The sequence below is a fragment of the Ambystoma mexicanum genome, chromosome 2p (assembly GCF_040938575.1).
Source record: "Ambystoma mexicanum isolate Mex_15411 chromosome 2p, UKY_AmexF1_1, whole genome shotgun sequence".
NCBI lineage: Eukaryota > Metazoa > Chordata > Amphibia > Caudata > Ambystomatidae > Ambystoma > Ambystoma mexicanum.
In genome coordinates, this window is record NC_090923.1 from 921,384,382 (window position 1) to 921,408,731 (window position 24,350).

General features: G+C 45.4%; 1 protein-coding gene across 1 annotated transcript in view; it reads right to left on the minus strand.

The window, feature by feature from the left end:
• The window catches only part of RSPH6A (radial spoke head 6 homolog A), a 114,705-nt gene that overhangs the window by 29,342 nt on the left and 61,013 nt on the right, over positions 1 to 24,350 (minus strand). The window contains exon 4 of the mRNA XM_069644646.1: positions 8,428 to 8,575. Within this exon, the coding sequence (XP_069500747.1) occupies positions 8,428 to 8,575 (148 nt within the window). The remainder of the gene's footprint in view (positions 1 to 8,427; positions 8,576 to 24,350) is intronic.

A 24,350-nucleotide genomic window follows, 5' to 3' on the forward strand; every position in this document is an offset into this window, starting at 1 on the left:
TTGGATCTGTGCTGCTGTGCAATGTTCCAAGCGCCTTCATTTCACTCTCGCTGACCCCATAATTCAGTGTGGACTTTCAGTTTCTATGTTGTTCGACTTCGACTCTCACTAATCTTTTTTTATGCCATATTTGCTGCAGCGTGTTTATTTTATTCATTTGTTTTATTCAAATGTTATATAAAGTGCCAGTTTGCAGTGAAAATGCTACAAAGTTTGTTTAGGATAGCACAGTCGGAATTCAATATAATATTTCAGCTCTGTGGATTTCACATGCATTGTCTTGTATGCAGGTTCCATTGGCACTGCTGCTAATAGTGGTGCGTCTTATCTTTAGTGCAAATATCTTTATGTTTTCTTTTGGGTTGCAGTATCGTATCGTAATCCTCCTATAGCGGACTAGGAGGGCTGGCTGAGGTGCTAAAACTCGCAGTATCTAAACGTGCTTACTTACGCTATATGCAGGAGAGGCAGTGAACTCTCAAAAAGCGTTGTTTTTGAAAAATAACGTTTCTTTTGTCTTTCGAAAACTTCAAAACATATCCAATTATCCAGAGATCAGTTGGTAAGTGGTTCCAAAGTTTAATTGCATAGACTGTTCTTGATCTGCCATATACTCTGGATTTGTGTACATGAGGGGCAAACACGGAATACTCATAGGAAGATCGTAATGGGCGACTAGCTGTATACCATTTTAGTTGTTTCTTTAGATAAATGGGGGCATTTCCCTACAGAGCTTTGTGGGCAATGGTAAGCAATTTCAAAGATATTCTAGATTTTATAGGAAGCCAGTAAAGAGGTTTGACAGCTTGAGAAATGTGGCCATGTTTAGTGAGGTTCAAGACTATCTGAGCTGCAGTGTTTTGAAGTAGCTGTAGGGAATATATAGATGGTTTGGTAGCTCCTGCAAAGAGGGCATTGCAGTCATTTAATCCTGATCCCACAATGGCACTAGCAATAGTTGCACAGTGGTGCTATGATAATAAAAGTCTCAGCTGCCTTAGTAGCATAAGATGAAAATTGGTTGATCGCAGGATATGAGACACTTGTGAAGCCACGGGAGCTCAGAATCAAGGAAGACTGCAACAATCTTGTCAGCTTTTGCAGGTTTAATCTTGTGTCTGCCTAAGATGAATTCTGGATAGCATTCCAATATTTTAGGATAGCTTTTAGGTCTACTGACAATCGTGGCTCTTTTCTTTCTTTATTTAGGCCCAGCCAATTATCAAACATCCATGTTTCAATGCTTTTAAAGATATGTTGCATTTTAGTTTGATTGGATTGGAGGTCTCCTTCCAGCTTGATAATGATCCGAGAGTCACCAGCATCATTTTGGAATTCAACACCTAATTCTGATAAAATGTCATGAAGCGGTTTAAGATAAAGGTTAAATAAAATTGGAGAAATACAGGCTCTTTGTGGGACGACTAACTCAACTGGCCTCAACTGTAATTGGGTCAGACGATATATTATCCAGTTTTATCTGAGATGTTCTGTTGCTGAGAAAGGAAGCCAACCAAGAGATGGCTTTATTTGAGGCACCTGTGATTTTTTTAAACCGCTGTAAAAAAATTGAGTGGTCTAAAGTGCTGAATGTTGCTGATAAATCTAACATCATCAGCAGACCTGCAGATCCCTGGTCCATAATATAAAGAAGAGAGTCTTTAATATCTATGTGGGCCTGTTCTCTGCCTCTTTGTCGACGGAATGCAGAATGATGGTCGCCAATATAGGCCTAGATTCCTGGAAGGTCACCTTATCCAGTATTTTAAGCAAGAGTGGGGGCATTCAAGATGGGACGGGTCGTTGTTACAATCCTTGGGATCCATGTTGGTCTTTTTTAATAAGGGGGGGCGTAACTCGCATTTGTTTTAGATTGTCTGAAACCAGTCCATCACACAATGATGCATTAGTAAATCTTGTGATTGATGGGCATATTAAATCTACACAGTATTTTATGACGGTCCATGGGCAAGGGTCTCCTGCGCAGTTAGTAGGGCAAAAACTAAGAATGATTGATTTAGTATCTTATGGGAAAAGTGGGTTAAAATCAAAGGAGTGCTCTAAATTGGGATCAGATTTAGTAAGTGTGAATGTGGGATCTATAATCGTGTCCTGTCTGGTATGACCTTGTGTCAATCTTTTCTGAGATAAAGTTTCTGTTTTTAGTAATTTTACTAGCAAAATTGGCTTAGATCTGATTGTACCAGAGTGAAGAATACCTTCCCATATTCGCATCGGTGGTGGATTTCTGCTGGTTCTCTTAAAGTTGCCAGTTCCATTTTAGAATTTGCTGCAGAGTCATCTCTCTAATTTAAGCATAAGACTGCTTGTTTGATTAGGATTCCTCCTCCATTTTCGTTTCAGTTTGCACACTTCATGTATTAGAAGGTTAGCTGTAAAATATTTGTTTTTTAGGCTTTCCATTTGGACTTTGTTACAAGTGGTGCTGCTTGATTAGTGAGTTGGGAAAGGTATCAAAGTACTTATTTGCAATATTGTGTTGGCTTCATCTTTAATCTGGGTATTAAATTAAAGAAGTCTGTCTCTTAAAGAGTGTGTGTTGTAAAACTCTTTGTGTTTTTGTAGGAAATGTATATGGTACCATTACAAGACGGGGAAGGCAATAGGGCCAGCGCCCGTTGATGGAGAACCAGCGCATAGCCTGATCAATCAACTGGTAATATCTTATAATTAGACAGTGCATTGTGGGTAATCACCCAGTACACGGTCACTGGTAATTACACATTTAACATTTCCTTCTCAAGGTTTCTTCATATACCCACTGCAAGGGAGCCTGTAAAAGTGATAATGACAGACTGCAATCAGAGCCCTTTAATCACAGGGTCCATGCCAACATTAAATTGGCTTGGCCATATTAGATGAACTTACCTAAAATAGAGCACAAAACAATTATCTGAATACCACACATGAGACTAAATCAGGCACCATTGTGTAATTTTGGTTCCAGTGGCCATTAATTAGTGGGTGACAGAAAAGTAGAGTTGTAGAAAAATTCTCAAGACCTACACTGGGAGTTCTTTCGTCAATCAAGATATGGGTCCATGGACTGATCTTCGCTTATGTCATGACCAAGCAACCGATCAATGGATAACTCAAAAATAGGTGGAAGTTCAATTTTCACTATATTTTGGTTATGAGGAGGATCAGGCGTAACTGTAGTCACAGTGATCTGGTTAGGCACTTACAACAAGCACGCTGGTATCTTACCATACTCTTCACCTTTTGTTTAGGACAGTGCTCATCTGTCCTCGCCACTCTCCATTGGTTCAGAACTGCCCCACTGCTCCTCTGGGCAGGCCAAACAGTAACTCTTAGTCACTGGTCTTTTTTAATATCCTAAACACTTTTGTTCTTGGATCTGTGTATTAGATGGCTGCTGTTGAAGTTGTCAGAGTCATGCATTGGTCATTCATGACCAGTCTACCAGGTACCCACAACCTAGATTTGTCAGACAGCAGTCAGGCATCAGACACTGCAGCAAGTGATGGACCCTGGGGTACTTAAGCCATCCGCTTCATCTCAGAGACTGGCCCTTGCAACTTAGGGCTTAAGCAGAGAGCATGCCTGATAATTAAATATATCAAGCTTAGCACAGGACCTTGAGCTTTTCATTGTGCAGGCCAGACGATGGCAGGGTCGGCAACTGGACTGACTCAAAATTACTAAAGCTACCAGTACTTTTTTCTATCGATTAGGGAAACCGCGCCTTTTCTAATTCAGCGTTTTCATTTAGATAGTATAGCGCCAGTTTCCAGCAACCTCACAGCTACAAGAACATGGCACAATTCTGGGCTATTCGACCAGGACACACATGAACATTGGAGATCAAATAATTGCCTTGAAAAAGACCAATGTGGTCAAAACACGTGCCGGCATAGTTTTGGTTTATCAATGACCATGGAATAAATACTGACATTATAACTTACACATGTGGATCAGTACTGATATGTTATATTGCAAATAACAGCACCTGTACATGGAACAATCCTATGATCTGTTTTGCTATACTAGGCAGGGGTAGCCTAGAGTTCCATAGTCTGCTAAAAGATTTCATCCACCATTTTCTCACCGAAGCCACAGCGCCTGGTTTCCCCAAATTTATTTTTCCTTGCGCTATATCCTCTGAACCAGCTTAGAAGAGCCATTCTGGCCCAGTGCTGAAAAGTGTGTACTGTTTGCATCTTCCACCCAGGCTTGCTCCTCTTCTTTCTCCTCTGCTGGTCTTTGCCACCCTCCACGTTTTGTATGTCTGCCTTCTCCTCTTGATAATTCCCCTCTCCTTATTAGTTTCTTTCCCTCTTCTGCTATTCCGTACTCAAGATCTCCACCCCCTAACTCCATATGGTCCCTGTTCAACTCTTTTACTTCTTTTATCTCTAGCCTCCCTTCTCCTTCCTTCCTTCCTTCCTCCCTTCCTTCCTTCCTTCCGCCTGCCCGTATCCTCCTCTTAAGTCTCTCTCCATTGCCAGTTTTCTTGCTTTTCTCTCCCCATGCTCTGAAGCATTCTCCTAACTCCCTCCCCTGCGTTCTGCATTCTGTGGGTACCACTTGTATTTTCTAGGTGTACATGTAATTGGAATCATAAAAGGGAGAGCCTACAGCAGCTGTGTATTATTCAGGAGGTGGTTTTCAGATTAGGAATGCCTGTGACTGCCATAAATTCCACCATGTGAATCTCCTTCTGCTGTGGACCAATGAGAGTCTGAGCCTTGGAATTAGATAGCATCTCCTCTTGGTTTGCTCAACTCCAGGATAGTGACGCAGCAGTACCTGGTTGATCCAATCTTCTCTTGTGATGAGGTGTTGCCTGCTCTCCCTTATTCTTGAGCGGCTAACTCACGAACCCTCCCACTTAACTGGTTTGGTTGTTGCTCAAACTGGTTTCCATAACTGTTGACCCATTGCTTGCAGTGCCCTTTGACCATGGGCTTGCAGAGCCGGGCTAAAGGATTTTGCCTTCTTGTCTGCACCTAACATCTTATATATCCTAGTGGGTATTAAAAGAACTCATGAATGCCACAACAAATTAGGTAAGGGATGAGGCGGAGGCACTGGTGGATCCCCGGTACACAGGGACCATCAACATGGAGGGGATAGCAGTTCCTGGTGCCAGGGTCTCAAACCACACCCCTTGCCTCTTCGATGTGACCTTGTCACAATTGTCTATGATGTTACAATATTTCCTAAACTTCAGGGTTTATCACTTAAAGGAATGTAAGTCAAAGGAACTGATGCAGTAATGTATTGGGAAATTGGAAAACAAGTAGGAATGTGTTACAACCTGTGTGTGGCAGTGCTGTTTAAAGTATTGCAAGCGCATGTCACAGGGTTAATCTCCTTGATGAGCAAGTTACCAAAAGTGTCAGACTGCTGTCAAGATCTATTTCATATGCAAATCTTCCTGTACACCTTCTAAAAGAAGGCAGATCATGTGCAAAGGCAGGCGGCGTTGACACAATTTCCAATATAAAAGTATAAAAAAGGAGCAATGACGATTTACCGTGTTTTTACTTCTTTTTGCCCTTCGTAGTGAAAATGATCAGAATTGCACTGGGACTGGGGCTTTTTTCCCTTAAGTGTATATGAAACTCGTCCCCTCTGTGCAATTTCCAAGGTTTTAGAAAATGACCTCTTACGTTTTCATTAAAATCCAGCCATCTATCTCTACTTTCACATGTGCATTTCTGCTGGCTCATGCTAAGAGCTCCCTGGTTCGTGCCTAGGTTTCCCTTGGTGTCCACATCTAGATCAGCGAATACCATGACCTAGTCTGACAAACAGTATTACAAATCCCCCTAGCGAAGTTGATCACTTACACATTTCTGCTTGCCAACCGTTCTGTCCATGGCCCTGCTCTCATTTTATGGAAACTTATTAAGGGATTACAATAGATCAGGAATATCTTCACATATGGATCAAGAAACGCATACCTGTATCCTAGGAGTGAAAGGCTAGATCAGGTAGATGAATCTTCAGAGAGAGGACCTAGAAGATGGACTAAACTCATGCTCCAAAAAACCAGGCGGCGAGATTGGGGTGTCTGCACCTTCAGAGAGAAAGGCCTGGAAATAGAGTACAGGAAGCATACGAAGAGGCCAGTGGAAGAAGATGCCTGCATCCCCCGGGGCAGAGGCCAGGAAATAAGAGATAGGTTGCATTCACTAAAGGAGAGGGCAATAGATGGGTATATGAAATTTCTGCGAGAGGTGTATCGACATATGTACAACTTGTAGATGGCATATATACATTCTACGATATGCAGGGAAGGAGCCCAAAAGACAAAGTATCTGTATCCTCGAGAGAATGGCACAATGATGGGGGATTTGTATCCCCTGAGGGAAGGGAAAACAGTGTGACGAAGTCACATGTAAGGGACCACTTAGGGAGACCAAGTGTCAGGGGTGCCCAAAAATGCTGTGAGACACTACCCAGTAAAGGTAAAAGGAGGATCTCTTAAGGATCCCCACTCCCAACATCCTGTGCCAGATTAAATTCCAAATAAATTAGGATAGGAGTAGTGGCTGAGGTTGCATTTAGAGGTAAAAAAAAAAAAACAAGTGGAGCAGACACCTGCAGCCACAAGCTGTTCCCTGGCAGAGCATATGCCCTTAATTTCTTTAGACACAGAGGTTTAGTGCTCTCTACTATCTGACAGGCTGCCAAATTGGAGTGGGTGTGCATGGCCATTTAGCCAGCTGATCCCGTAGAACAGCAACAGTGGTACAGAAATGCGGACACATGATTCCCCACATTTCGGTGGCCTAAGTCCCACAAACATCCCTTATATGCTTGCATAGGCAGAGGATGCTTACCAGTGGCATCAAGGCCAGTCACTGTGTGCAGAGACGGAGGATGGGACCACAGTACCTCAACCCCACTCCTACCTTATCATAAGAGATTGGACCAGGGCGTTAAGCTTTCAGTCCGTACCATGAAATCTAATCATCCAGTTAATGGGGTAGATGGATGAATGACACTTAAAGAGAAGGATAGAAGGTAAAATATATGAAAGGGAGGAGTGGAAATCGTGGTAGGGACAATCCCATCAGCTTCAGAGAAAAGGGACATTTGTGAACCAACCAAAGAGAATATGAAGTCATCGATGTCAGGTGTACCCCTATAAAGGGAGATAGAAAGAGCAGTAATTGGTACAGGCAACAAGTCGAGAGCAGGAGAGGAGGCGAATGCACCCAACTGTTTGAGAGAAAAAACATCCAAGGAAGGGGAAAAAGCAGTAGTCTGCTGATGGCTTTAGCTTGGACCCTGACAAAGGACAGAGAACAAGGAGTAGTAGTTGCACCAAGCCTACTTGGATAATTTATCAGACCCTGGCAGGAGCAGGAGATCAGAAGGGAAATGGTAGAGCCTGTTAAGGGTTCAAGCTCAAAAGGGCAACACACATCCGTTGGGTGATGAATTCAGCCCGACAACAACTCTGCAAAGGTGGAAGAAATATTTTCTGGTAAGCTAACGGAAATATCCTGGCAAAGGGGATGGCCTTCTTGTTGGTAAGGTCATTCCCCAAGGCAAAGGGGAGTGGGAAGTACTTGCTTGATACACCAAAGAGCTTTTGAAGACAATCGAAGGCCCCAATCGAGCCAAGAACAGAGCCAAGAGGAAATGAGGAATAAGCATGCCAGGTACTATAACCCTGGGACTGTGAGTAAATCAAGAAGCAAGCTGGGCTCTATATCCCTGAGACTTTGAATTTTAGGGTAGGAAGCCTGGACCTGGCCAATAAATCCTTTAAGGTAGACCCTTGTACATGCTTTGTTCACCACCCTGGCACCTTTGAGGTGATTGCGCACCGCCCCCCCCCCCCTTCCATGAGTTTCAGTACTCACCAAGGTCCCTTGTTAACGTTAATTAATGGACATTAACCTCATCGTAGGACTCATGGGAAACTAAGATCATAAAACAGACTGAAGATGGGGAGAGTCTCAGAAAAATGAACCTGTATCTCAGAAGGACTAGAGAAACTCTGAACGACTATTAACCTACTCACCTTATGTGTGTTCAATCCAGGATTCTGCACTGTTTACATTAGCAAGACATATAAGCCATCCTGTAGTGCTGGGGGAGGGGGTTGGGGGGAGGGGTAGGTTAAACACTCAGAATCATAGATGTTTATCCAACCCAAAGCCCAATAACATTGACCCTAATAAAGATTAACTACAATCTCTGTCACAAGTAAGCTGTTGATCTTACCTTGTCAAATCGGAAAGGAGCCAAGAGATAAGGTATCTTCATGCTTAGAAGTCAAGGCCTGTAGAAGGCCTGTTGCATTCTCAAAGAGCACAAAAAAGGTAGTGATTAAGAGAGAGACGGAGAGAAGAGCAAGAAAAATATGTTTGCGATAGATAGGCTAACTGCATTCTCATAGAAAGGGGTAATGAAATGGGATACCTGCATCCTCAGATAGAGGGGTCAGTAGAGGTGGTCCCACTTCTGGCTCTGGTTCATCAGGCTCTTCCCCTTTCTCTTCTTCTTCTCCCTCCTCTTCTTCTGCCTCCTCTTCAGACTTTTGGGATGGGTTGAACCAGACGCAACGGCCCTACAAACAGTGAATGGCAACTTTCAACAGTATTCAGGACACACCCGTCTTTCTCTTGCATGTTGGTCTTTCTCTAGATTTAGTCAGGGTATCCACATTTATGTTTCTGCCGATACTTTATCTGTTGGTCTACATTTTTCTTTTAAGCAATGTTTTTAACAAATTGTGCTTCATGACAACTCTGTTTAATTCCCTATACCCAATCTTGCAACACTAATAAAAAGATGGAAACCTACTGTCACATATTTCACTAGATGACCACTTTAAGGTTAAGTGCTGTGACAAGGTCAAAGCTAGGGAATAGGGATTGGACTACCCGGGGAGCAAGGGCCTACCACCCAATCCACAATGGCCCAGAAGCAGTATGTGGACCCCGAGCACCTCCATCCCATCGCCAGCCTATGTGGCGAAGACCCCTGCCAGATTATGGGATCTTCTAGTGATGTGACCAAGGAGGTCAGATTATCTCCCCAAGCTAGGGAAGGTTCGCCCCTGGGGTGGCATTGCAGGATCTCCTGGTCACCCTCACTCAGCCCCTGTCCTAAGGCAAAGGTCCGTCACATGGCAAGAAATAAGGAACTATTCCTTTTAGGAAAACGCAGGTTCTGCACCTGGCGACAATAAATTGAAAGGCAATAGTTATTCCCTCATTCTTGATGGTTAGTGCCTCAGATATTCAGGGAATCTCCAACAGATAAGAGCGGCTCACACAAACATAAAAGACATACAGAGAGGGCTGACAGGACCTGGTTCGCAGGCCTCACCAATGTCCAAGACCAAATAGGCTAGGCTGTGTGATGTAACAAAGTCACAGGGCTAACCTTACATCCTGCCCACTGTGGGGCATTGCAGACAAAGCCCACAGGATTCTCCTCAAAGACCCTACCAGAGAATCCCTCCAATTCAGAGCCAGAACTATTCCTGAACCCCCAAAAAGAGAAACTAGTTAGGAACTACCACATCCTAAATAAACAGGAGGGTAGGGACTGCAACTCCCAGGATGCATCACGTTTAGAGCTCAAAAGCAGATTCTGTAATGTCTACCAGGGATTCAGAGGAAGATACGCTATGGGAAAACACTAGCACATTCAGAGAGACCTCTTAAGTAAAAAGTAGCAGATTCTCACAGGGAACTCACTCCATTCTGCCCCTCCAAGCAGCCGTGCTTTTGAATGGAAAAAGTCTTGCTCCCTCCCTTGCGGCTGCAGCATTTAAGGTTAAGGAGAAAAATGTTTCCTTACCGAATCCAAAATGAAAAAAAATTTTGTAATGCCCATGGAAATGACCTTTTAAACACCAGAAACCAACAAAAGGAAGCTCTGTGCATGGGGTATCCAAGAGGCAAGAGGCAAGAGAGGAGCGGAGCAGAGCAGCAGGCAAACACCAGCTCCTGCACTGGAAACAAACTAAAACAAATCCAAAATGGTGGAAAACCTTTTATACGCTTCTTTTTCCTGGCTTGGAATAGGAAACCAATGATCTAATTTATTTAAAGGTTTGTCTCAGCCAGTAGAAGGATGTTGAGGGCTTTACAACTGAGGCTATGATCCAGAGGTAGTGTTTTTAGGAATGGGCGTAGAGGAGATGAGTTTGCTGGGGAAGCTAGAGTGCACCAGAGCAGGGGATCCCCTTGAGCCCAAAACAGGGGTGTGCTCTTTTGAAGGAAAGAAGAATCCCAATAACAGAAGAGAGATGTGCTCCAATGATCGGAGAAGAGCCCCTTCAACCCCACAAGAGGAGTGTGCTCCAGCGAGGGGGTGAAGAGCCCCTGGAACCCCAGAATAGGGATGTGTTACAGTGAGGAAGAGTTGAGGGGGGGAGGAGAGACCCAAAAGCCAAGGGGTGACCAAAATGAAGGGGTGTAGGTTTGGGACAATTGGCCAAGGGAGGAAGCCTTAAATCCTGAGAGAGGTGGAGTGGCCTTGTGGTCCCCACAAGAAAGGATAGGAACTGAGCTCTAGAAATCACTAAGCAAGTGAGCTTCTTGTCTGAAACTTCCTGTAAGCCTTTTTATTTGCTGGCCTTCATATATAATCAAGTTCAAGTGTTTACCAAACAACTTTCATGTAGCTGCCACCTTGAACCAATTTCCATGCAATAGTCTTATGTTTTTCTTTTAATAAAATTCTTTAAATTATTCCTGTATCACTAGTTGTGTGTCCCAGTGACTTGCTCCACAAGCCTGCTCAAAAGGTTTAGACATACAGAGCCAGTCTGCACATTTCGGGCCACAAGCCAGCGTACCTTCCAGTAAACTCCTTGGCTTGACTCCCTCGCTACCCAAGGTCGATCCTGCATATTTGCCCCCCCCCACTACAAAATTCACCAGCCACTGCTGGAGAGACCACAGATGAGGATTATGTTTCGAATACAAAGGGGCTGGGAGTGATTTAGCTCCTGCTTGTGGTCTAGAAGAGCCTGGGTAGTGTATGGGAGCGAGGGGTCCTCAGGCCCCCTCGCGTTGTACGCTCCTCAGTACAAGGCTTGGACCACGTGCCTCTGGTAGTGGGATTGCCCCTTGCCCTTATGTAAAGTTAACCATGGTTGACTGCTGCATAGATGGGACTACTGAGCAGGACACAGGCATCCATCTTTTGTGCCCCCTTTCGACTCCATCTTGGGTTAACAGGCCTCACTGCGATAGTACAGCAATGCTCAGCTCCCCTTCCACCGCAGCAGCCAAGGACAGAGACAGACACACACACACACACACACACACATACATACACACACACACACACACACACACACACACACACACACGAGACGGGCAGGCAGCTGGCTGGCCCCCACCCTTGCACTCCCCCTGCGAAGGAAAGCTCTGTGCTTCTATTCTCACGCTGAAGTTGGTGAAAGTTGCAACAATCAATATGCTACAGTTTTCTTCCTCTGAGATCACTGTTCGTCTGAGAACCGGCATGTGAACCAGGATGAGCTAAGCACTTTCTGCTCGATTCTTCCTCATAAACGTGCAAGCCACCCACCCCCATTAGAACAATTTATTGCCATCCTGACCCTGCACCCCCTGTAAGGTATTTCTTTCAAGTGCCAGACCCTCGCCTGTGCTGCAAAACCCACCCAATACACTCCTTACTGACCTTAAGCATTTTTATTACTATATATGTTTTAATTGTACTAATGAGTTTGAAACCTAGGAAAAGATGCGAAACATAGCCTGATTCTTCTACATGCACAATAAGGTCAAGGCCTCCAATTAACACCACGAAAGACGCAATTGTACTGACAATAATCATTGTGTGTGACTTATATAGAAATGTGACAAGTAGCATAAAATGTTTTAAATAATGTGTTATTTAGTGTGTAACATATTAGCTTAGGTAGTGACCACAGTGACCGGACCCTGACTTGCGTGGAGCACAAGATGTTTGACGTCCGTCATCTCGTCAGCCACTCAGCCAACCAGGAGGAAGAGATGACACCCACACCTACAGCACCACACCGCCTGGCCAATCGGGTCCATTTAGCATTTTTTGTTAGAGTTACTTTAATTAATATAAATATAAGTGTGATGTAATGAGAGGCTGAAGGGTTTTTTGGGTTATTTCCTAGCTGGAGAAATAAACCATCCTTTGAACTCTTGCAGCCGGGTCTCAGTGCCTCTTTCCAGTGTCAGCTATTTTATTTTCTCTCACAAGTAGTAAGCCGGGGAAAGGCACCTACAGTAGTTTGACACCAACAGTACCAAGAGCTACTTTTGGCTCCCAGGCTACCTGATGCTGAACAAACACACCAATGTGAATTTAAATCTGGGCGCTTGAGGCGAGCTATAAACAAACATTAAGACACATCTATACAACATTTAGAGCATAATGGGTAATCCATAATGGACAAAATTATATTTTTGCATTTAATGTGGAAGTTAGATTTGCGGAACGCCATCTACTAGCTCGTGGTTCTCCAGTGGTAGATCCTGGTCACTGGCTAATGCTGGATACACAGGAGCTGCTTTTAGCCCCTGCCTATCAAATCTTGATTTTGATCACTGGAGGAGGAATGTGTAATGGACATAGAAGAGAAAGGCATGAAGAGCAAAGCGAGAGAGTGGAGGGGAAGTTCAAGTACAGATGATGAAGGTGGAGTAACATCAAATAAAGAGAAAGGAGTAACATCAAAGGAGAGGGGAAGAGATTGAGGAGAGGGCATGGTACAAGAAGAGACAGAGAGAAATAAAGTTGGGAGGTGGAACACTGAAGGAAAGTTGAAGGAGAGGAGGTGGGGGAGAAACAACTAAAGAGGAAAGAGAGGAGGTCGAAAAAGGATACCGAGAGAGAAAATTAAGTGGAAGGCCAATCTCCATTTAGAGTGAAGGAGGGGAACCCTACAGAAGAGAAAGTTAGGAATGTTTGAGGAAAAGGAGAGACAGAGAAAAGGTGGTGTACAAAAAATTAATCAAAGGAGGCTGGCGGAAACCTGGAGAAGGAGAGAAGGGAAGCAAGTCTTATATAAAAGGCCCAGGGACTCAAGCTCCTTAAGTCCTGGCCCAGGAGGGTGCTCCAATGCCAGTGAAAAGAGGCCAGATCAAGGCTCAGATTTAATCTAGAGACAAGAGGTTGGGGGAAACAACCACGTGCATAGCTGTAAGATGAAAGGTTGCTTTATTAAGATCAAACAATGGGTGAAAAGGCCGGAGTAAGCTGGGTCCATCTGTGCATGCCTCGTCTGACCCCTTATCCTTGTCATACAATTTAAGAATGATGGTTGGTGATGGCTGGTGGCAAAGTGTCATGCGCCTCTCTGTGGCGCCTGTGGCCCAGATTACGTCTAGGCGACCATTAGCTGTTCCACCACGCTCTGTGCGCAACGTGAGTTGCGGTCTAGTGTTTCACCGCTGCCATTGCCATAGCTCTTAAGCCATGCCTGCACCAGCATTCGGCACGGTGCAATCTATGCAATTAGTTTCCCTGCAGCCTTTTGGTTGGCAAAAGGTAGTTTTCCTTTCAGTTCCACTGTTGGGAACTTTTCTCCCTTTGTCTCTCTCTCGCACGGTGCCCTGCTCCCTGCAGGTGCATCCGTGCCCTTTGTCTTCATTTCCACTCTCTATCCTTTGCTTTGCACTTCGGTGCTGTGGCGCAGTGCTTTCACTTACCTTCTCATTCACCGCAGGATTTCCCGCATCCACTCTTTACACTTCCCTAATCTCACTGCTGTTCTGGCTTACCCCATGTATGCTTTGATCTTTCCGATTGTGGAGTCCCGTCTACTCGCTCTACTCGTATACACTTTCTCTGGATTCTTCACAGTTGAGCCTCAGAGGGGCTTTGGATCTTGTTGTTGCTACAACTCTAAGCCATAGGAGCCCATCTTCCAACAGAACCATTTGGAGGAGTCGTGTCCAGGAGTTATTTCTACCACTCAGAACCTGCTGCTTATTAGGGTTTTTGCGCCTTTGTGAGGCTTTTTCCCCCTGAAATCCCTCCCGGGAAAGGAGTCACAGGTGTGCTGTTGTGGAGGATTTCACTGTGGCTTCCTCTGGGGTTCGACACATTCTTCATAAAAACAATAAATTAAAAAAAAGGATTACCATGCCCTGCGGACCCCAGATACCAACCAGCTCGGAATCCAGTCTCTCAGGTGAGGATGAGGAGAGTTAGGGTTCAGGGGACAAACAGTCCAATGGGGCTGACAGTTTGCAACGCCCAAATCCAGAAATGGCTACTGCAATAACTGGTAGCTACTGTCCAGAATCTATCTCTGGAAGTGCAGAACCTAAAAACGGAAAACATGTTGTGACAAATGGTATCGACTCGAGATCCCCGACACGTCGACCTGCCACCCATGGCTCTACCGACAGGCAAGTTCGATGGAACCCCAAGAAAGCTTAATGAGTTCCTGGATACTTTCAGTATTCATTTCACCTTCCGGGCAAATACCTACACCACCGACCATGTCAGAGTAGGGTTTGCCATCTCAAACATGACAGGAAACGCTCTGGCTTGGGCAACTCCTCTGGTCACCAGTTCCAGCCCGGTGTTACAGGACTATGGGGCTTTCATTGCGCAACATAAGCATGCTTTTGAGAGGCCCGAGATCACATTCAGCCTGCGAAGACCTTTTGGACGTCCGACAGGGGCAGTCGGACGTTCTTTCATACATTACTTCTTTCAAGAGGTTAGCCACTGAGACTGGGTGGCCCGAGCAATCTCGGTTCGTCATATTTCAGCACATACTCAGAGAGGAGATCAAAGAGGAGTTGACCAGGACTACTCCTCTTGCTTCCCTCGCCGAACTACTGTCAGCAGCACTCCAGATTGAATACAGATTGCAAGAAAGACAATACGAAAGGCGACGCCTACAAAACGCTGCTCTGGTTACGGAACCTCCTCCTCCTATGGCCTCTACCTCATCGCAGAGAGATGAACCAATGCAGATAGGAACTGCCCGACCCTCTTTAACACCAGAAGAGCAGAAACGCAGAAGAGAGAAGGGCTTATGCGCTTATTGCGAATCAGACAAACACCTGATTCGGGACTGCACACAGATCCCACCACAACACTTGGGAAATGAGAGCCCTCGGTCCTAGGAAGGACAGGCCACAGAGGGGTCGCATCCAGTCCCTATGTTTCTCTCTCAATCAGTCCAAAACACACCCCGGAGGATTCCAGACTGATGGTGCTTAATGCACTGCTCACCTTAGACCAACGCAAGATTGAAGCCTTGGCCATTTTAGATTGGAGGGCCGCAGTAAACTTTGTGGACACAATCTGGGCAGACAAGATGGGCCTACGCAGAATCAACCGCAAGGAAGACCAAAACGTCAAAGGAGTCGCCAGTAGCCCTCTTAGTTCTGGACCTATAACACAAACCACGGAAGACCTAAAGGTAACCATCCAACATCACGAGGAAAACATTATGTTTGATATAATACATGCAGCACATTTTCCAAAGATACTAGGAATCACATGGTTGCGGATGCACAACCCCCGGATCGACTGGTCCACTAACCAATTAGGTTTGACTCTCCGTTTTGTAAAAAGAACTGTCTCCATGGGATATCCTATCAAGAGGTGCACACTCTTCCGTCCATCATCAATACTACTATTGGGGTGCATACGATCCTGTTTCATCTTTCGAACTTCGATGTAGACTTTTCAGACAAAACACAGTTGGAGTTACCTCCCCAACGACCAGAAGACTGCTCAATCGACCTGGCACCAAACGCCTTGGTGCCCTTTTGGAGGATGTTTTCATTGTATCAGGTCGAGAAGAAAGCCCTCCGATCCCATCTGGACGACAACTTGTACAACTGACTCATTCAACCCTCTAAGTCCCCAGCAGGTGCTCCCCTTTTCTTCATACTAAAAAAGGGATTCACTCGATCTCAGGCCTTCTATCGATTTTCGAGGGTTAAACAAGGTTACCATCAGGGATCTCTACCCGATGCCTCATCACGGACATCCTCGAGGCAGTGCAGGGAGACAAAATATTCTCCAAGTTAGATCTTCGCAGTGCATACCACCTGTTAAGGCTCCGTTCTGGCGATGAGTGGAAAACGGCATTTAGAACACCTTTTAGGTTGTACGAATACAGTGTGATGCCGTTCGGCTTAGTGAGTGTCCCAGCCGTTTTTCAACGGTTTATGGACCGCATCTTTTCAGACCTTATGTACATCTCGGTCATAATCTGTCTGGATGACATCCTAGTATTCTCTCGGAATCTCCAAGACCACAAACACCATCTCACCGAGGTCCTGAATTGGCTGAAGACCCAACATCTCCTAGCTAAGAAAGAAAGGTGCATTTTCACAGTAGATACCATACCCTCCCTTGGCCTCATACTGTCTCAAGGCGACGTACAGATGGAAAACAAGAAAACCGAGGTGATACTCAACTGGACCGCTCCCACCTCGGTAAAAGAAGTGCAGAGGTTTCTGGGACTATCCAAATTTATAGGCGTTTTATTCCCATGTTCTGAGGTGGTCCTGCCCATAAAACACTTGTTAAAGAAATCCTCTATGCCCTTCCTCTGGAGCCTTCAAGCGCTTCAACAGCCTGAAGGAGCTGTTCTACAGCGCTCCTATTTTAGAGCATCCCGATCAAAGGAAACCATTCATTCTTGAGACCGACGCCTCTGCCACCACAATAGAAGCAGTCCTGTTGCAAGAACAAGACCAGGAGGAACATCCCATTGCCTATCTCTCGCGTACTCTCACAGAGAGCAAACGGAATTACTCTGTGATAGAAAGGGAACGCTTAGCTATGAAGCTAGCCTGTGAGGAGTGGCAGCATTTGTTGCAAGGAGGTCTGCACCCTTTCACCATACGGACTGAACATAAGAATTTCCCGTTGCTACAATCAATGGACTGTGTCAATTCACGTCAGCCCCGATGAGCCCATTTTTCGTGCAATAGGACTTCTGGATTACATACTTCCCTGGCAGTCAAAACACATTAGCAGACGCTCTGTCTCGTAAAACAGTCCTTCAGTCGCAATCCTCCCTCCAACCAGAAAGGTTCTTCGCTAGGAACAAAATCATTGCTCACATTTCATCATTTCTACAAGTTAAGGAGGTACCTCCAGATGCAGGAACAACACTCATCAAGTGGGAAGGCCTCTTGTTTCATGAACATCGGCTTTACGTATCCACAGTCTCCCTCCGAAAAAAATAGTATTGGCATGGTGTCACGACCACAAGACGGCTGGACACAGAGGTCAAGCCGGTACCCTGGACTTGCTTAGGCGATCATTTTATTGGCCTGGACTAATGGCAGATGTCAAAAGACATGTGCAGTCTTGTAAAGTGTGTGCTAGGAGTAAACATGTCACATCCAGACACATCGGTCTGCTCGAACAGGGACCCGTGCCTACTCGCCCTTGGAGTCGCATAACAACAGACTTTATTGTCGACCTACCAAAGTCCCAATAATGCACATGCATCATGGTAACAGTGGATACTCTGTCCAAGTTAGCACACTTCTAACCCCTACCTGGACTCCCCACGGCCGCAAGCATGGCGGAGGTGTTCATTAAAGATGTGTTCTGCCTCCAAGGCATGCCGAATAAGATTAAATCTGACAGGGTAGCCAATACCCAAATAGGCTTTAGAAATCGATGTGTACCAACCTGTGTATCGAACAAGCCCCATCATCTGGGTTCCACCCCCAAATCAATGGGCAAACTGAACGATTGAACAGCACTTTGGAGCAGTATCGCTGATGCTACATCAACTGGGAACAAGACAACTGGGTGGCTCTGTTACCCACAGCAGAGTTCGCTTTTAATAACTCCTGCAATACAGCCACCGGTCTTACCCCATTCTACTGTACATACAGACAACATCCCAACACTGTGCTTCTGTTGACCTCAGTACAGTCCAATCTACCGGCCATCGAAGGCACCCTATCCCAATTGTCAGAAGCACACAAGACCACCAAGCTTTGCCAAGAAGACAGCCAGAAGGCATATAAGATCCAAGCCGACCGACACCGCCGGAAGGTACCTGAATGGAACGTGGGCTCCAGGGTATGGCTCTCTACCAAGTACTAGCAGCGCTGGGCGCGTTCCGTCCAAATGATACCCCCCCCCGGTACATCGGACCTTACACCATTCTTGCCAAGATCAATCCTGTGATGTTTCGGCTGAAATTGCCCCTAGCCTTCAACACATCCATCCAGTATTTCATTCCTCTCTCCTCAAGGAGGCAGCCCAAGACCATGGTCATCGACCTTACCTGTTGTGAACACCGACCTTTCCTGAAGTGGAGCATGAGGTATCCCAGATCTGCGATTCCCGCTAGGTCGCTTGAAGTATCTGGTCCATTGAAAAGGGTACTCTAGATCAGAGGATTCATGGGAACCTACATCACATATTTTGGCACCAGACCTCCTTAGGAAATTCCATCGGGCACATCCGGGGAAGCCGGGTGGCACCCGATATGGGAGGGGGCATACTGTCATGCATACTGTCATGCGCCTCTCTCCGTGGTGCCTGTGGCCCATAGTACCTCTAGGCGGCTATTAGCCATTCCACCACGCTCTGTGCGCAACGTGAGTTGCGGTCTAGTGTTTCACTGCTGCCATTGCCATAACTCTTGAGCCACACCTGCACCAGCGTTCGGCGCGTTGCAACCTATGCGGTTAGTTTCCCTGCAGCCTTTTGGTTACCAAATGCTAGTTTTCCTTTCAGTTCCACTGTTGGGAACTTTTCTCCCTTCTGTCTCTCTAGCACAGCGCCTGCTCCCTGCAGATGCGTCTGTGCCCTTTGTCTTAATTTCCGACTCTCTCTCCTTTGCTTTGCGCTTCGGTGCTATGCCGCAGTGCTTTCACTTACCTTCTCATTCGCCGCAAGATTTCCTGCGGTCCTCTCTTTACACTTCCCTAATCTCAGTGCAGTTCTGGCTTACCCCGTGTATGCTTTGATCTTTCTGATTGTGGAGTCCCATCTCCTCGCTCTACTCTTATGGATACACTCTCTGGATTCTTCACAGTTGAGCCTCAGAGGGGCTTTCGATCTCTTTTTTGCTACAACGCTAAACCATAGGAGCCCATCTTCCAACGGAACCATTTGGAGGAGTCATGTCCAGGAGTTATACCTACCACTCAGAACCTGCTATAATATGGTTTCTAATTCCATCACTGTTGATTCTTGGAAAAATAATCACCGTTGAGATCAGACTATAAACAAAAAGAGACCTTCACGTTTCTCTTGGCCTTGACAGTTCCTATGTCGACCATTCCTGATGCTACAGTTTGTTTCTGACACTGAGGGACAAGTTACATGCCACTGTGTGACGGTGCTATGGCTTAATAAACGTTCAGCTAAGATGTATACTAGTATATTTTAGAAGAACTTCAATATGCTGTGAAACAGAAGATAGACAATGTGTCCGAGGCTATGTGCATACTTCAGACCACAGCACAGGATACCGGCTGACTTGACACAGCTGATCATCCTTCATATTCTTGTGGGAGGAGTACCACTGAGAAGGGAAATGGTGTCAAATTCCATTTGTGACAAACCTCATTGTAGAATGAAACATGCAAAGTATTAACAGTAGAAAGGTACATTTTCTAAATGCACCAAGTGAGTGCCATTATTTACATGTGCCTCTATTGTTATGCTTTTGTGGTCTTTTGTAACTAATGGCCATAATGTCAGTAGACTATGTTTTAATAATAACACATGTATAAACATTCTTTTATTGGTAAATTCGTGTTGCCATGGCATAGGTGGCTTGTGACTCATTTGTCTTGTGAAGACACAAGGGCTGACTAACTTTGATACCACAATCATCAGCTGCACCAACCAATCCAAGCTCTATTTTGGTCTTGCATGCCTTGAGGTTTCTCCTGGATTGTCCTACCGAGGACCTGATAGAGCCAAATAAAAGGATTTCAAATAATGGAAACTGTTGATTCCTTCTTTGTTCACCCCCTACCTCTTTGAGTACCTAAACGATGGATTTTTATGTTGACGATACCCGTCTTGCTGACCAAGGCACAGGGTACATTAGGGTGCTAACTGTTCAGTTTTTGGTTTGGTCATCAACTTCTCAGACATGATTTGGTGTCATCAACCCTATCTGGACACTACTGTCATCAGGCTGTGCTGTCCCGTACCAAGAAAGTAAACCATTTGCAGAGCCATAATTATAGCCTAAATCAGAGATACAACCAAAGAGGTTTGCCTGGCCTATTGACAGGGAACATAGGCTCTGCTCACAAACCTGATAAGAGGAGAAAATGTATGCAGGCATGGAATTTTCCTGTAGGAAACGTTGGCCACAGAGGTGGTGAATGTGGACCTGCTGGGTCTTGTGCACAGTAAGTCACTGATTAGCTCCAACTGTAAACACTGGTTCTGCTTCACTGCCAAAAATGAAAGCCTGCTCCCGCATTAGACGTCCGAGACTGTACAGGCTTATTTTGAACCCACTTCTTGAAGGGATACATTACAAAAACGGTAGCATTTATGCTCACCTTCAATTACATAAGACCCTTTTCTATCAAGGGAGTCTCTGAATTTAGGATGGCAACGACAATATTGTATTTGCAAGCCAGCAACAGTGCCATATATTAGTTCTCTGGTTGAAACACTGAAGTGAAAACCCCTATTCAAGAGTGAAAACAATTCACTGTGGAAAGCTAGATGTTAAAATAGGTCTTTTGAAAAATATAAAGACTTGGCATTTACTGGTTCGTAGAGGTCAGATGCAGCACAGAAAACAGCTACCATCTGGGTGATCGATCCTTACAATCCTTCATGATGGCCATCCCTTGCCTCCAGATTCTCCTTGACCTCTCAGCTGTATTTAACATAGTAGACCACCAGACATTCACCGATAATCTACATCACTGCATGAGTACCAGTGAGATCATCCTCAGCTGGTTCAAATCCCACCTTTGTAATTGCCAGCAGTCTGTAGAAATGGATTCCTCCAGATCACCAACTCTACCCATCACGTGTGGAATCCTGCAATGATCCATCCTCTCTTTAGTGATCATCAATATTTACATGTAACGACTTGGCCCTCTTTGTATCAGGGGTCCTCCGTTCCCCCTGTATAAAAATTGTAACCAAAAAGGAGCACATCGGGCAACAACGCTGTTTATTACAGCTGGGAGAGGGCAAATCAAACAAAACAGTAGACTGGAACTGATTGATGAGAGCCGACATCTGGGCATATAGTGAACATTAGTTTTATACTACAAATACAAGACATTTGAAACAGTTGTAGTTCAGAATGTTCACATTTTTCATGTTTCCCAAGAAACTCATTGGGTAAACTACATCATATCCTTAGGGCTTAACGTATGTTAGTAGAATGTGATTGGAGCAAATAGATAAACCGTATACCGACTCATCGCCTCCCCATGTGGCGCCATTGCTTCTCACCCTTCCCGGGAACAGTTTGCAATTAGTAAAATAACATTTGTGCTGACTGCCAGGACATTATTATTCTGCCATTGGTCAGCACCATTGTGAGAGGAACACAAGACACCCAGCTTCTGGTGGGAAGGAAGACATTCACATGGCTCCTTGCTGGATAACAGCCTTTGCAAACCTTGTGGTGGATACTCTGAAGGCTGGCCACCTTTCAGGGACATGAGGAAACTTACGTTTGATTGATCCTCCCAGGAACGCCACTCTGTTCAGCTTCCCATACCCATATCCACCTGCTGACAGGCACTCGTAGCTATGTGAATGATTCTCTGGCTTAGGTCCACTTCCCCGCTACCCCCAAGTGCCCGTAGGCTTGGCTTGCCGCCCTGTCATTACATCACTCAGTGTTGTCTTAGCTGCTTCAGTCTGCCCGTGACGCACAGCAGGAGCCCCGTCCTCCTCCTCCCCGACCCATAGAGGGCAGAGCAGGTTTCCCGGGCGAGGCCCAACCTGGGGGCATCCCTGCTAAATGTGTTTACCTGGTATTTTTTCCACATCTCGTAATAATATACAAAAGCTCTCTGGGCTGATAGCATACACAATGCAACCCTACCCCCGCATTTCCCTGTGTGGCCTTCTTTCATGGCGTAACTGCAGTTCATGTCTCTCCCCCCTTGGCGGTGCCCCATTCCTTCATGCTTACTTCATTAAGTAGCATGTCTCCCCCCCAATCTGGCAATGAATTAGCACCTTTAATACACCATCCTCGCTCCAGACAACATCCACATCCATCAATACGCAGATTACACACATCTCTACCTCCAAGATAACCTCCATCAAAGATATCCACAGAGTCCAGGCCTGCCTCCCATTGATCCAGTCGTGGATGTCCAGCGCTTGCCTGAAGGTCACCCCATCCAAGAATGAATTCCTACTCATGACAACAACACAGACATCAAGACCCGACTCTCTGCTATGCACGTCTAGGGCTTCACACCTCAGCTAGCCACACGTGGCAAGTCCATTGGGTTTGCTATCAACCGATACTTCTTCTTCAAACAGCACATAGCAAGGAAGACACAAGCAGCTTGGTACAAACTCTCTCTCCTGCAGAAAATCAAGCCCTTTATCCCAATAAACAACTTCAGATCTGCTGTCAATGCCTTGGTACTCTTACCGGAATGGTGGAAAGGCGACTTGCGGCGACTACTGTGGCACCCCTGAGATGTGTCCTGCATGCTGCAGCCCGACTCAAAGGATTCCTCAAAATCGACCACAAAACCCCCACACTAATTTGGTACTATTTTATTGGGCATGAGATATTTTGCCATGCAACTTTTCTAGGAAACTCGTATAATATGCAATCTGAATTTGTAAAGCATGCGACCACCTCCAAAGAGTCATAGTGGTGTACAGTTTCAGCTCACCACCCAACAATGTTAAGCAGGGAAGAGCAGAAACTGACGTTATTGTGACAAACATGCTATCATTTGGGGCCAGGAGCAGACTTGTAATAAATGGTGGGCTTTGGAGAGAAAACGCACCAACCATAAACAACCATCACCTAAGGTTCGCAGAAATAAATCTGGTGCAGGGTGGAAGGAGCAAAAGGTTTTTTTAAAATATATTTTTTAAAACTTTTTAAAAGGTGGGCCCATCTGACAAAACACCCAGTGGACTATGCACAGAGATTGAAAGGTTAAGGCTTCACAGACCAGAGGAGATACAGACCCATCGATTCAAATGAAAGAAAGTTTGAGCTGCCACCTTCTATACAAATTGGAGCCATCGTGATAAACGACTGAAGGAGGAAATAATATACTCCTTTAAAGTAGTGTAGAAGGGATGAGAAGATGGCATCTACCAAGGAGACATTGTGGCTACATACAACCGAGATCAAATTTCAGTGGAGAAGCCGGAGCTGATAAAAACATGATTTCAAAACAGCCCAGACCAGGGGCCACTTATCTAGAGCGTGTCTAGAATAACACCCAAGTAATGGACTTGGGTCACAGAGGGTTAGGGTGACAGTCAATACCATAGAACCATAGCAGGCAAATGGGTCGCCCAAATGGATGCATTTGAAAGTTTTTATATATCCATTTTGTCTTCATACACAGGGAAATATGTAAAACTGAAGGTTTGCATATTTAAGTACAATAGCATCCATCCATCCATCCCTTCCCCTATTTTTACCCACACTGTGGCCTTAATTCATGCATTATTTGTGCCAAAAAAAACGGGATTTTTTGTGCCATTCTGCCTGCAAATCCCCATTTGTTAAACAGGGATTTGCGGGCAGAATGGCATACAAATCCCGTTTTTTCGGCGCAAATAATCCATGAATCAGGGCTCATATGTCTTCCAGCAGCCCATTATCCCCGTTTTCCTTGCTCCCATCAATGACTAAGCTGAACCTGCACTGGTTACCTGGCTACCCTCTGATCTCGAGCCCGGGTCCCCTCCCCGCCAGTTGCACACCTACACTGCCCCCCTGGCAACCCTTGCACTCAGGGACTGTTTCTGTATCCTTACAGCCCCTACCAGCACTTGGCACCAGCTGGCTGCACTTTTATTTATTGTCTTTATTTCTTTTATTGTTATCTTATGTATTGCACTCCCCCTTTCCCACTCCCCTGAACTTGTGCGATCTCAATGTCACCTGGCCTAGTAAGATCGTTGTCTCAGTCTTCCCTCTGTCCCCCCTCCCTTGCCTCGCTGTGCCTTGAAACACTAGTGTATAGGCGCGTTATAAATATCATACTACTTGCAGTAATTCTTGAATATTTTCCTGCACCAAGTTAGTGGTACAGGTCGTGAGTCCACCGCCTTTGCCATGTGGTCTTTTTGTGCGCACCAACTGCAAGGCGCTTTTTTTTTTTTCTCCTTTTTTTTATCTCTCTCTCTCTCTCTCCCTCTCTCTCTCTCTTCCACAT